This window comes from Malaclemys terrapin, chromosome 16 (genome assembly GCF_027887155.1).
Source record: "Malaclemys terrapin pileata isolate rMalTer1 chromosome 16, rMalTer1.hap1, whole genome shotgun sequence".
Classification (NCBI taxonomy): domain Eukaryota; kingdom Metazoa; phylum Chordata; order Testudines; family Emydidae; genus Malaclemys; species Malaclemys terrapin.
Window position 1 is genome coordinate 2,971,316 of NC_071520.1, and position 14,371 is coordinate 2,985,686.

At 55.1% G+C, this 14,371-nt stretch overlaps 1 protein-coding gene and 1 long non-coding RNA gene across 2 annotated transcripts in view; one reads left to right on the top strand and one right to left on the bottom strand.

Annotated features, from left to right (window-relative positions):
* DTX1 (deltex E3 ubiquitin ligase 1) overlaps positions 1 to 3,265 on the top strand; it is a 105,369-nt gene extending 102,104 nt beyond the window's left edge. Inside the window, exons 8-10 of the mRNA XM_054006009.1 lie at positions 139 to 300; positions 773 to 862; positions 2,108 to 3,265. Coding sequence (XP_053861984.1) covers positions 139 to 300; positions 773 to 862; positions 2,108 to 2,332 — 477 coding nt within the window. The 3' untranslated portion in view covers positions 2,333 to 3,265. The remainder of the gene's footprint in view (positions 1 to 138; positions 301 to 772; positions 863 to 2,107) is intronic.
* Positions 3,266 to 7,510: 4,245 nt separating this feature from the next.
* LOC128824731 (uncharacterized) lies at positions 7,511 to 13,934 on the bottom strand. Its single transcript, XR_008442528.1, has 2 exons — positions 13,061 to 13,934; positions 7,511 to 9,886 (listed from the first exon to the last, which is right to left on the bottom strand). It is a non-coding gene; the product is annotated as an uncharacterized LOC128824731 (long non-coding RNA).
* Positions 13,935 to 14,371: the final 437 nt, after the last annotated feature.

Consider the following 14,371-nt stretch of genomic DNA (forward strand, 5'->3'; position numbering starts at 1 on the left):
CCGAACAGTCCTGCCTGGGGGAGGGATAGTGCCCAGCAAAGGGAGAGTCCCCCATTAGCCTCTTTGCAGCCTGTGCCCTGGAGCAGGATGCGCTGCCTGGCTGGCTGACCCTCCTCACCCTGTGCCTCTGCCCCCAAGGATGGCAGCCTGCAGTGCCCCACCTGCAAGGCCATCTATGGGGAGAAGACGGGGACCCAGCCCCCAGGGAAGATGGAGTTCCACATCATCCCACACTCGCTGCCAGGCTACACGGAATCCAAAACCATCCGCATCGTCTACGACATCCCCACGGGCATCCAGGTGAGCTGCCCAGGGACAGAGGAATCTCCGGGGGCAGCCGGCGGCTGCGTGGCCCAGAAGAGTTGGCGCCTGCTGCCTCCCCCTCGGAAATCCCCCAGGTGGCTAAGCATGCCACATTCTCAGACCACTCCCCCGGCCCTGGGGGCAACTGATGGAGAGCCTGGGGCCTCCTCTGCTTCCTCCAGCAGCCGGGCAGAGGCAGCCCAGGGTGTGACACCCCATGGATTTGGTGGTGGGTCTAGGCCAGGCCCCATCTCCTACTCCTGGCCACGCCCTGCCAGGCGGGATCTCGCTCAGACCCCTGCTGCCTGCAGGTTGTGCCCCATTGGCGACCAATGCATCCCTCAGCCCCGTCCAGCCAGGGCCTCCTAGGCAATGCGGCGGGCGTGGGCAGCTGAGCAGGGGGGTGACGTGTTTCAGGCACAGCCGCTGGCTGCCGGATTTCCCCAGCGTCTGCTTTGTTCCCTGCCAGGGCCCAGAGCACCCGAACCCCGGGAAGAAGTTCACAGCCCGAGGCTTCCCCCGGCACTGCTACCTACCGGACAACGAGAAAGGCAGGAAGGTGAGTGGCCTGCCCCCGCAGCTCCTGGAGCCGCCCACAAAGCCGGCTGCATCTCCCCCCAAGGAGGTGGCATTGGCGGGGGGAGAGAGGGTCACCCCCTTGTGACGGCTGCTGCAATACTCCCAGCTCTGCTGCTGCAGCCAGGGGGTTAACGGGCCCAAGGTGGGTTGTGCCCTGGCACGGGGGCTTGGAGACAGTCGTGTGTGTGCTGTGATGGGGCCTGGCACGTTACAGCCTTGGCAACGTACACCTGAGTTGGCGATTTCAAAGGAGCAGAAGGGAGTTGGGTGCACAAATGCCAGGATGTTCAGTGTCCTAACTCCCCTAGGCTCCATTGCTAATCCAGCCGTGCAAACTTCAGCCCCTCAAAGCCTTAGTATTTAATCGAAATAACTATCGGGGCCGTGCAGGTGGGGAGAGGAGCCCCTTCCCCGGCCCGGCCCGGCTGGAGCTGCTGGGTGAGAGAGGGCTGGGGGGAGTCCTCTCTCCCCACCTCAGCCCTGGGGCAGCTTAACCCCCAAACCCCTCATCCCCAGTCCCACCCCAGAGCCCACACCACTCCCGCACCCCAACCCTCTGCCCCAGCCCTGATCCCCCTCCCACACTCCAAACCCCTCGGCCCCACCACACATCACCTCCATATTGGTGCAAATAACAATATTCATTCCGCACATGGCCATAAGAAATGAGAGGGAACAGCCTGAGTCAGTGACCACACAGGACTGGGCCGTACGTTTCCACGGGGCTTGTTGGCTGTGGTAGTCAGACGCTGTCTCTGCCTCCGTCCTGTTGCAGGGCGGGTCTGAGCCCGTGCCAGGGGAAGCGACATGCAAGGCTGGGGCGTAGTGTCAAGGCCACCGAGGGTTATTCTGCGGGGGGCTTATATTCCCGTGCTCTGCAGAAAGGAATAGCCTCATAACAAGCCCCACAGTTTGGGGTCTGTGTTCTGGAGGGTGGGGCAGACCCTGGATCAGACCAAGCTCCAGGCTCCATCATTCTCTGGGAAACGATCCTCTGGGTTTCTGAACCAGATCTGCTGTGACTTGGCAGAGCTGCCGCTCCTGCGCTAGAGAGATGTCAGGGCTGAGCCCCCGATATCAATCAGGGGCAGGCAGGCCTCTCCCCTCCCAATACATGCTGGCAGACAGCCTAGGGGAGGGATCTCAGACCCAAAGCAGGGTGCTCTAGGCCAACTGGGGCATGCCATGGCCTGGCAGGGTGTGTGACCTCCCTCTGGCCCCACAGGTTCTGAAGCTCCTGATTGTGGCATGGGACCGCCGGCTCATCTTCACCATTGGCACATCCAGCACGACGGGAGAGTGCGACACTGTGGTGTGGAACGAGATCCACCACAAGACAGAGTTTGGTTCCAACCTCACTGGCCACGGCTACCCTGACCCCAACTACCTGGACAATGTCCTGGCTGAGCTGATGGCCCAGGGGGTCTCGGAAGCCAACCTGAAGGACTGAGGAGGAAGCCCCCGCTCTCTGCTAGCGTGCTTCTTGGCAGCCAAACCCCGCCTGCGTCCGTGTCTCCGTGAGTCCATCCTCCACCACCGCCATGCCCGGGAACCACCCACCTTCCCAGATCCCTCACTCTGCTTCTGCTGCCTTGACCTTCAGTAACCTTCAGACTGCAATGCTGGCCTTGGCTGGGGTGCCGCGGAAGTGTACGTCCCCCACCAGGCGGAGTGGCTCTCCCTTTAACCGATGCCATGTGCACGCCCCTCAGACACGCCGGCCGATGAGCAGCAGGCCAGCAGGAGCTGCGTGAGTGACCAAGCAACACAAAGCTGCGCTGATTATTTTTTTATACTCTTGTGATCTGTGATATTTTCCCTGTTAGAGACCCCAGCCCACATCTGACTGTACCCTCTCCCCCGCCCCGTGTAACTCTCTCTATGGAAATCTTGTACAGTATCTACTAGAACAAGGGGGCAACTTCTGGCCAACTCTCCCACAGCCACACCACCACCATCTGTCCTGTCCAGTCGATGTCAGCATCGCCTGGGTGAGCCCCCTCCCCCCACAGCCACGTGGCACATTTGCCATTGCTCCTCACTGCTGCAACTCTGACAGGGAGGGAGAGGGCCCCAGGCTGGGGGAAGGGAGGTGGAGCAGTCAACACCCAATCGGCAGCAGCCACCGATGCCCTGATTGGTCCCTTCAGTTGGCACCAGCCAGGATTCAAAGGGCCACTCGTGATTTTAAAAGCCACGAGTGCAGACAGTGGACGGCTGATACCCGTGTGCCAGTGGAGATTGGCACGCCTGCCTACCTGCATGCATGGGCCCTTTGCATGCGTGGCTTTAAAAACCGGGGCCTGGTTCTCTCTCGGGGGTTTGTTCCCATGTATGTAGCACACCTTTAGCGGGGAAATAAACCTGCTCTTCCTGTTGGGTTCTCCCGCTTGGCAAGTATCTGCAACAGCCAGTCTCTGGGCACCTGCATCATGGCCAGTCAGCTGCGAAGCGCTCTCCTCCCAGCAGTGACACTGCGGTTGGGGGGGCTCGCACCGTGGGCAATCGCGACTTGCTGGCGGGAGGTGCTCTGGGGCGCACGGACCCACGGGCGGCAGTGCAGGGCTGGCTGGTCAGGGGCGTGGGCTCAGCCAGCCTGGTAACGGTCACTCCCCCTTCCGTGCTGCCTGGTGGGGCTACAGCTGCAGCCCCCGCTTGGCTCCGGGCCGTGGGCCGGGCCGTTGCACTCTGGGTAAGAAGATACTTAGCTGGGCTGCGCCCCTGTCGGGCATGTGAACGGTGTTGCCTAGACAGGCCCTTGAACCTCCCTGGTCCCTGCAGAGTGACAAACGGATTCGGGTGGAAGAGGCTGGGGTCCCCCCCTGCTCCCCACACGTGCCATGGAAGCTGCACGGTGCACACAGCGAGGCTGCCCCAATGGGCTGGAATGCCCCCCACTCCCTTCCACCCCACAGCGCCCAAGACAGCCCATGGATCTCAGCCCTGGCTGGAGGAGTGTGGCTGCTGCAGCCAGGGAAAGGGGTGACGGCTGGGGGAGTGTCCCATTCCTTCGGCAGCTGGGGACTGGCTGGCTGGGAGTGAGACTTGGGAGAGAGGAGGCGAAAGACCCGGGGGGGGGGAGGAGGCAGAAAGCTGGGGAGGAGGAAGGCTGGGCGGGGCGGGAGGAAGGCTGGGGGGGGGAGGGAGGGGCAAGGAGAGGGAGAAGGTGGTGAGTCCAGCAAGCCGGTGCCCATAGCCAAGGACTGGGTGCAGGCAGAGCCCCTCTGCTGCCTTGCTGTAGAGGAGCCGTGGGCCAGTGTGGCTGGTCTGTCCTCCCGCTGCCAGGCCCAGGGGCTCCAGACACCAGTCTCTAGACAGGGCCCAGAGGGTTGGCGCCTCCCCGGGCAGGGGACAACGTACCATCCTCTCCCGCAGGTCCAGCTCGGCACGCTGGGGCGAGCAGCTAGGTACCTACGGCCATGCAGACCCCCCCCCCCCCAGTGCCCACATGTGGCCGGAACCCCAGCACCCACCCCCCATAAACCCTCTCCCCCAGACCCACAATACTTGGGCTCCTGTACAACTAACTTAACAGCCGGGGGACACGCCCAGCTCCCGTCTCTCTGCACCCAGCCTCCCCATCTCTGGTGCGCATGCAGGAGTCCCTGCTCTCAGTGGCCATTGTGCCCGTCACCCTGGGGTACGACCCCCAGGCCAACCAGCCCTTGCCACAGCCACAGGCTGCCCTGGTGCTGCTTGTCAGCCACGTATGGTACGAATTGCCCTGATGGCTTGTCCTGCCCCCTCAGCGGACAGCCTGAGGCAGCCAGCGGGTACCTGGCAGTGCCAGCCGCCGGCCCCCTGCGGCAGTCAGCTCAGGCCCTCTGCTGAGCAGAGCGGGCGCTGTGCCTGGCAGGGGCACGTTCACCTCTCACGTACCCAGGGCTCAACCGTGAAGCATCAGTCTCAGCCAGCGGGACACTGGTGGGGTGTTTGAGCCAGCACCCTTCTCTGCTCAGGCAGGGCCCCATAGTATCCCCTGTACCCAGAGCCCCTGACACGCCTGCAGCACTAAATCCCACAGCCAGCCCCCACTCAGGACTCAGCCAGGCCAGAGAGCAGCTCTCACCCCACTCTGAGAATCTCGGGCAGGGACCTGAGAACAGCAAAACAGACACACTGCACACACATCCTGCTCCTCCACACCAGGCACAAACTGCACATGGACACTCACTGTAGACACATGCACTGCACACACATACACCTAGCTCCCAGGCCAACTGGGGTTTCACTGAGCCCCTCCTGTTTCACCAGCCTGGATTCCCTCTCCGTGTTTCGCTGCAGACACAGCCTGAAGTCAGCTCTGTGAGCAGATTCACCCAGCACTCATGTGTACATAGAATCATAGAATCTCAGGGTTGGACGGGACCTCAGGAGGTATCTAGTCCAACCCCCTGCTCAAAGCAGGACAAATCCCCAGACAGATTTTTGCCCCAGATCCCTAAATGGCCCTCTCAAGGATTGAACTCACAACCCTGGCAGCAGGCCAATGCTTAAACCACTGAGCTATCCTTTCCCCTTCCCATAGCCCCTTTGGGGAATAAACCCAAAAGAATACTGTCTTGTGCTGTATAGAAAGATCTGCACAGCGCAAACTCATAAAAATTCGCCCTCTCCCTCAATGTGAAGAGAGATGTGCACGACTTCTTGCCCCTCCCAGTTAGAAATTGCACAAACCGGGTTTAATAATAAACAAATGTATTAACTCTAAAAGGCAGATTTTAAGTGGTTAAAGGGATAGCAAACAGACCAAAACAGATTACTAAGCAAATAAAACAAACACTCAAACTAAGCTTGATTTACTAAAGAAATTGGCTACAAATAATCATTTCTCACCCTAAATATGGTCACATAGAATACAGGGATTCTTGCAAGCCAGCTGCAGTGGCCTGCTGCTTGAAACTTCAGGTATTATTACTCACAGGCTAGACAACCTTTGACCCTGGGCTCAATTCTTTTCCCCTCCGTTCAGTTTTTCTTTTCAGGTGTTTCCCGGTGTCTCTTTGTTTGGGGAGGCAGAGGAGAACCTCAATGATGTCACTCCCCTGCCTTATATAGGTCTCGTGTATGGGGGGAACCCTTTGTCTCCCAGAGGAAGAACACTAGCATGCCAAGGGGGGCACTCAACCCCCTGCCCCAGCCCAGTGAAAATGAGTGAGTGAGCAAGGATGGGGGAGAGCAAACAATGGAGGGAGAGGGGATGGAATGAGTGGGGGCGTGGCCTCAGAGATGGGGTGGGGCAGGGGTGGGGCCTCAGGGAAGGAGCAGGACAGGGGCAGGGTTAAGGGTGTTCAGTTTTCTGCAAAGTTGGCAGTCCTACCTCTGCCCTGGGCTGTAGATCCCCCTTGACTTTTACCCCTCCCACAGCGCTAAGAAGTCCCTTGTCCTGTGCGGTAGAGCAGACTGACATGGGGGTTGTCACACCCCCACATTCCCCTACCCACAGCCTACACCTACAGCCAGACCAGGCTTCACGAACACGCTGTCCCACTGCATTGCCCCAGGACCATGAAGAGGGGCCTTTGAATGACCCATTTATTAGTGGGGCTGGCATGCCCTGGGTGGGGTGGGAGTGGGAGGAAAGGGAGCTGGCCCGGAGCTCAACTCTAGCATCCCCCTGTGTTGTTGCCCCTCAGCTGTGCAATACGGATCCTCTCCCCACTCAGGGCAGCGTCCCCGTCTCAGCAGGCCATCGGGATCCCCCCACCCTCCAGCCACAATCCCAGAATGTCTCTCGCGTCCCCTAGGACAGGCTTTCCCCAGCTCTGCAGCAAGAGCAGGCAGACCGCTTTAGTGAAGGACTCGCTCAATGCATCTGCTTTGCCATGGGGCTATAGAAGCACTCCTGAGATGTGGCCAGACTGGGTGGCTGTGCCTCTGAAGCCAGGGGAGCCCAAATCCTACCAGCTGCAGGAACCTGCTCAGAGGTCAGGGCTGTAGCTGGTTTGCTTAAAATGGAGCACATTTTAGCTGGCTGTCTTGAATACAGAGACATGGCCTGCAGAGACTACAACGCCCAGCATGCCTTGCTCCCTCTTGAGCCAAGCTGCTTAAAGCCACGTGGCCTCAAGGTGGAGCAAGGCATACTAGGCTCTGTAGTCTCCTGAAGCCGTGCTTTGGGATTCATGTCCTGTCTCTCTGTATGGTCCTCCGCGGGAATCTTTAAGGGCTTTGTAATTTCCTTTGTCTGAATCGCCTCTGTCATGCTCAGCATGTGTTGATGTCTTTACAACTTATTGAATAAATGTGGAAACCAGCCGTGGCCGCGTGCAGAGTCTTCATTGCTGCCTGGGCTGGCGTGTGTGGGCGGGGCAGGGGGGGCGAGAGGAGTGCATCATTCCCTAGTCTGGGTCACATTCCTCTCTGATTTACCCCAGTGTAAATCCGGAATGACTCCATTAGAGCCAAGGGGCTCAATCGGATGTCAGTGAGCGGCAAATGCAGGGATAGAGCGCTGGCCTGGAAATACGCATGCTAATCCCAGCTCTACAGCTAACCTGCTTGGAGACCTTGGGCAAATCACTGCCTGGCTTTGTGCCTCAGTTTCCCCCTCCCCTGTGTTAGCCAAATGGGCTCGTTTCCCCCTGGAGCTGCCCAATTACCCCAAGGAGGCACGGGAGTCTAGAAGACGGCTTCAAGTTCTTTATTGATCAGTCAGCTGAGCGGGTGTCCCCCTCGACTCATGCCAGAGGGAGGAGCACACCTTACAAGCGTAGAGCAAGCCTTTTTATACCCAGTAACAAATGACTTAACGTGCATACATTCTGCTGACCTAGGGAATTTTTAAATTCCCTTTTAGGGGTATATAGAATACATCTGTTGGGGCCGTAAATAGGATACATTTATTGAGCCTCTTTGATTGATTGTCTTGCTATATGTTCATATATGGGAAAGGGAGTTTATGGCCATGGGGAACAGCTGAAATAATAGGCGAGTATATGGCCTTTGTTCTAACAAGGTTCTCCCCCCTTAAAAGCATTTTGAGAGCCCTATGGCCCCCAATCCTCAACTTTAACCGGTTGATATAGTGCCATCATGCGTTGGCGTACAATTTGATTAGCCATTCGTCGGACTAATGCAACTACACAGGGAGCAAATCAAGCTAGGGATAATAGGGTTGTAATAAAGAGTATAAAGAGAAGAAGGCCTTCTCGGAGCCATCCCAGTTGCGGTAACCAGGACGGGAACCAGTCCGTATTCCACCCACCCCATGCTTGGACCGGGACATGGGCTAGCTTCCTCATTTCTTTTGTTAGCTGTTTTACCACCTTTCCATTATCATCTATTTGTAAACAGCAATTAGATTCGTTTAATTTTGCACAGATTCCCCCTCCCTCTGCCAGCAAATAATCAAGAACTAGATGGTGCTGGTAGAGCACATTCCTTATCTGAGTGGGCTGATCGGCCAAGAGATCAAGAGCTGCAGCCGTCTGATTAGTTATTATTTCTAAGATGGCTTGCAGCCTAATTATCCGATTCAAGTTATAAATGGGCTCCCTTGCCCCTGAGATCCACTCATTAGGATTCCATGTGGCTGGACCATAATGCTGTATAATTCTTTCAGGGGGCCACTCTTGAGCTCCCCACTTTTGGGAGCTTCCAGCTGTTAATGCGGAATCAACGGACCGCCGCTCCCTAATCAAATCGTCATATACCTTAATTCCTAACTTATTTCCCTGAATTTGGGGTAGTAGAAAGAACAAGGGCCTAATGTACCCAACATAACATATTCCTGACCAATTTGGAGGCAATCTCCGATAAGCGTGTTGCCCACATATCCAGTAATGGCCTTTTAGGGCCCATTGTCCATTCGCAAAGGGGCCATCCCAAGTTTCGGGATAGTCCTCGGGGCCCGGTTCTTCCTAATACAAAGAGTTACCCATCTCCAGGGGTCCCCCTAATACAATAGATGTACCGTCAGGATTACAATAGTCACATTTCCAAGGCCCAGCCCCTTCCTTCCAAGCGCAATTACAACCAAATTTAGGGCTATTGGTAGTAGACCAAAAATGATTAAAATGGGTTACCCGAGTTCCATTAGAATGTTGCCATGCCCACTGATACCAGCGTACCACGTGATCCTTACTGTCGGTATTATCTCGCTGGCAACTTAGAAAGAGGGCATCAAAGAACCCATCTTGTCCAACTGCCTTACAGCCTTCGCCAGTATGCTGTTGGTAGGAACATTGTACCCAGCTATGATTAGTGAGTTTTATGTGGGTATGGTTCCACCGTCCTTGATATTTAGAACAGTCATACGTATGGCAACTAGGGTGATCATAGCAGTCAAATCCTAGTCATAGAGTCCAGTCACATTGGCTTTTGCCCACATACACCCCTTCTGGTTTTGTTCGGTTGAGACAAAGGATCCCCATCTCAGAGGAATAGAGTCGCCAAGGAATACTATCCTCATCCCAAACTTCTGTTCCTTTGTGGACTATACTTAAATTACTAATCCACCATTTAGCTGGCACTGGCTGGGCTACCCAAGGCCATTCATTCCAATCCCCTGGACCTCCACAAACCCAGCAGCTACTAAGATTGAAGGAACTCGCTATTGTCTCCCCTAGCTATAAAAACCTATTCTCCCAACCATAATAGTGGTGGAAGCATATAAACAAAGATATTAGCAGCAATTTCATTATCTCTTTCTAAACAGTCCCTTTAGTCCGTCCAAGTACTGGTACTCCCAGGTAGAGTCTTCACCTGTGCCACCCCGGGCGTCCGGAGCCGGGGTGGGCAGAGGGCCGGTGTCCTCTTCTGCTAGTTCAGTCTCCGGGCTAGGGCTCAGAAACCGCTTTACCCGTGTATGGTGTGTCCATTTGACGCTCCCGAGAACTTTGACCGCAGTTTGGCTGATGAGCGAGACAGTGTGCGGGCCGTCCCACCGTGGTGTAAGGGGGTCGCGTTTCCACTTCTTGACAAGGACCTGGTCACCGATCCGGAACGGATGCACGGTCTGGTCCAAGGGGAGAGCCTGGAATGGCGCCGCGTATCGATAAAGCTGCAACAAGACAGATTGCAACCCGGAAACCTGTTTCCATAGTATTATATCTACGTTGTTCAGCCTCCGGAGGTCTGGGAGGACTAGAGCGGGAGGCTGAACCAAGGCTTCTTTTAGCTCTCGAAATGCTTTTTCCATCTCCCACGTCCAATGGAGCAGACCTTCTTTAGTTAAGGATTCATACAGTGGTTTGGCTCTTCCCCCGTAGTCAGGGATCCAGAGCCGACAAAAGCCAATCAATCCCAGAAAAGCCCTTAATTCTCGGGGGTGCCGGGGTTGAGGGCTATTGAGTATCACCTGGATTCTTTCTTTACCTAGACTACGACTTCCCTGACACAAATGATACCCAAGAAAGTGACCTGCTGCTTAACCAGTTGGGCTTTTTCCTTTGAGACCTTATACCCCTGTGCCCCAAGGTAATTCAGGAGTTTTACAGTCTGCTCTTTACAGGCTGCCTCTGTTTCAGTACTTAAGAGCAAATCATCGCAATACTGGACTATGTTACATGAGGGGTGTCTAGCCAGGAATGGGGCAAGGTCCCTTCTTAACTGGCTGCCAAAAATCTCGGGTGCACAGGTAAGTCCCTGTGGGACCACGGTCCAGAGGTATTGAGCCTTATAGTGAGTATCTGGGTCCTCCCACTCGAAGGCAAACAGTTTCTGAGATTCCAAATCAAGGGGGATGGAAAAGAAGGCATCTTTTAGGTCTATTACAGAGAACCAACTGTGCTCTTTGGGAACTTGGCCCAAAATAGTATGGGGATTTGGGACGACTGGATAGGGAGCCTCTATTAACTTGTTAACCTGTCTTAGGTCCTGGACCAACCGATACTGCCCATTAGGCTTAGGCACTCCCATTATCGGAGTGTTATATGGGGACGTGCCTTCCCTGATCCACCCACACTGCAGAAACTTTTGAATCAGAGGTTTTAACCCGATTCTAGTGGTCAGCTTAAGAGGGTATTGTCAAATTCGGACCGGGCTGCTTCCTTCCTTAAGGGAAATATGCACTGGTGAAGCATTCCGGGTTCGAGCGACGCCTCCCTCCTCTGCCCAAACCTCAAGGTTAACCCCTGACAGCTGGCTTTCTTCATTCCTCCCCCGGCACTCCGGGAAGTGATTTCCAGCGCTTATTAGGGCCATCTGGTAATTTGAGGCTTGCTGCTTAGGGATTCTAACTTCCATAGTCCCTTTATCAAACGAGATTTCTGCCTGTAGTTTAGTAAGAATATCTCGTCCGAGCAGCGCGATGGGGCAAGAGGGGCTGCAAACAAATTGGTGGGAAATTTGGCGGTCCCCTACCTTTACTAGGAGAGACAAAGTTTTTTCCAAAGCTGTAGTTTGTCCCTCTATCCCCTGTACCATGGCACATTCCCGAGCTCTACCTCGGGGAGCCTTACTAAGGGGGAACAAACTAAGAGTGGCCCCAGTATCAATAAGGGCTTCAATTGGGCGGCCCTCCACATTAATTTTTACCGTGGGATCCAGACTGGCAGCTTGTGCCGCCAGGAGGGGCCGCTGGGTCCCTCGGCTTCCCTATGGGGAAGATCCCTCCCCTGAACGTCCTGTACTGTTGTAGAGGATGGGAAGGGACGGGGTTTTATCTTTACGTTCCTTTCCCATGGCCTGTCACCGGGGACATTCATTCTTCCAGTGCCCCTCTTTCCTACAGATAGCGCACTGATTTCGACCCAGGCGGGGGCCCCAGTGGCCCTGGCCGTCCCTTAACTTTGTCCCCCCTTTCTTCATATCCTTCCCTTAGGGCCATGGCTAAAATGCAGGCCCCTTTCTTCCGAGAACGGGGGATTCTGTTGCTTCCAATTATATAGATCACTAGTGGTAAAGGGAACATATACCATAGTGAGATTGCCCTCAGGGGCTACAGTTTCCCGCAGTGGACACAAATAATTCTGTTGCAGGGGCCCTTGGAGTACCGGGCCACCCTTGCTCGATGAGCTAATAAGGGTAAACCGAATATCCCCAGGGTTATAGTCAGATGACAAGTTCCACTGCGTTTCGGAGCTCTGAGCTGTCACAGGGCCAGTCTTTCTCCTGGTGTGGTTAGACACCTGGGAGCTCAGAGAGATCGGAGGGGGTTCCCGTTTGGAAAAGTCCTGGTCGCTTGTCTCACCCCTTTCAGTTGAGGCATTATCCTCAGAGGAGGGGGTGGGGATTTCAATTGAGGATGCCAGAACGGGGAGGCCAGGATACAAAGGGGGAGGGGGCATAGGATCAGGGGCAGAGGGAATCACAGCCCGCAGACAAGATTTCTTAACAGGGAAACAGGGTTTCCTAACAGGGGCATGGGCCCTTAAGGTTTTAATAGTTTGTATTTTACATTTCTGTAACCATGGGGGAGGATTGGCTATGAGGTCCTGCCATATATCTATATAGGGATATTGGTCCCAATGCCCATCCCGGGTCACAATGCTATGTACTGCTTATACAATTTCTGGCTTGAGTGTCCCCCCTTCGGGCCATTCCACCCCGAAGGTTGTCCACTCAAGAGTACAAAATCTTACAAGATTGCCTTTACATAATACAGTTCCATAATCAGCCTGGCGTCTAAACGCCTTCCAGTTATCCAGCATACACCCCAGGGGCGTACTGGAGAAGGAGCTTTGTCCAGACCCCATTATGTTCTACCCAGGGGTTCGTTCAAGACAAAGGTATCAAGGGGTTTTTAGGGATCTAGTTTTAACTCAGATATCCGCTGGGCCACAAGGTTCAGCTGACCCCCCTTGCAATCAAGATATCCTGGTCACCGGGTTTCCCCTCGCAGGAGTCTTGGGGCGGCTGAAGTCAGCTTAAGCCTCAGACCTGTCAGCGGCACTTACTCATTTTACACAGATCCCTTAATCAGTTACAATCTTGGCTTCCAACACACCATCAAGAGGAGAAACAAGATTACCCCTCCCACAAACAAGAGCAATCCCTGAGGCTGCTCCAAGTCCCAATAGTTGTTAAGAACGGCCCATGAACTAGTGGAGTTAGTGACGTTACTCATTGGCCGTTGGCTGCTTTCCCTTTACCCACAAACACGACGACAATACACTTACAATACTACGACAATATTAATATACCTTCCCTTATACGGGCTGCCTAGGGGATTTCCACCGTCCAACCCACACCTCGGGGGCGTTATTCCTCAAACCCAGGAGGTAAACGCACTTACCGCCCGAAGTGGCCGCGTCCGGCAGTCAGACTTCCCCTTCTTCTGAAGCCGTCTTGCTTCCGTGTCCTTCAGAGTTCTCTTTAGAGAGGACACAGCCGCCCTGGCCGATTGTGACGATCCGAGGCCCGAGCAAACCAACCGCTCGAGGTGGCCACTCCTCGGAATCGCCCTCGGCCGTCGGTCAGTGCCCTTTACAGGGAGAGAAGTCCCTTCGTGGTCGCCATTTGTTAGCCAAATGGGCTCGTTTCCCCCTGGAGCTGCCCAATTACCCCAAGGAGGCACGGGAGTCTAGAAGACGGCTTCAAGTTCTTTATTGATCAGTCAGCTGAGCGGGTGTCCCCCTCGACTCATGCCAGAGGGAGGAGCACACCTTACAAGCGTAGAGCAAGCCTTTTTATACCCAGTAACAAATGACTTAACGTGCATACATTCTGCTGACCTAGGGAATTTTTAAATTCCCTTTTAGGGGTATATAGAATACATCTGTTGGGGCCGTAAATAGGATACATTTATTGAGCCTCTTTGATTGATTGTCTTGCTATATGTTCATATATGGGAAAGGGAGTTTATGGCCATGGGGAACAGCTGAAATAATAGGCGAGTATTTGGCCTTTGTTCTAACACCTGTAGAGTAGGGACAAGCTCTTAGCCTGGTGCACACACACAGCTTTCAGACCAGTATAAACACTTTTGGGTATAGGTGTGATTTTTATACCAAACTGGCCGCAGGTGGATGCTGCAGATGGAGGCGACGTGAGCAGCTTGCCAGCAAATAGGCCTTTAAGCGTAGGGGCGAAGTGTGAGCTCCTTCATGTCAGTATCCCGGCACTCCCACCACGGGTGAAACCAGTTTTGCTGAAGCAGTACAATGTGGGGTGGGCGGATGGCCCCGAGCGCGGGCCCTGCAGTGGGAGGTCTCCAGGCCAGTTACAGGCTCCTGCAGGGAGCCCCCTGATCACACAGCACGAGGCATCGCACCCTGTGCATTGCGGCACCGCCGTTACTCATCACTGGCCCTGCCCACCCCTGGGGCTTGCACTGGGGCATCGTGCCCCCTGGCTGGCCGGCCGGCTTGCGTTTCAAAGCACCTGGGGCAGAGATTTCTGGCTTAGCCCTGACTAACGGGAAGGGGGTTGGTGCAGAGTCGGCTGTCTCCAGGCAGCCCTGAGCTCTGGCTCCGGCCCAGCACTGACCCAGCTGGTGGTGATTAAAGCTGTAATTAGCGTCTGATCTGCAGCTCCCAGGGAAGCAGGTACCCGCAGCTGGAACAGGTGTTGGCAGGGCCTGGCGGGCGCAGGGACACCATCCCCT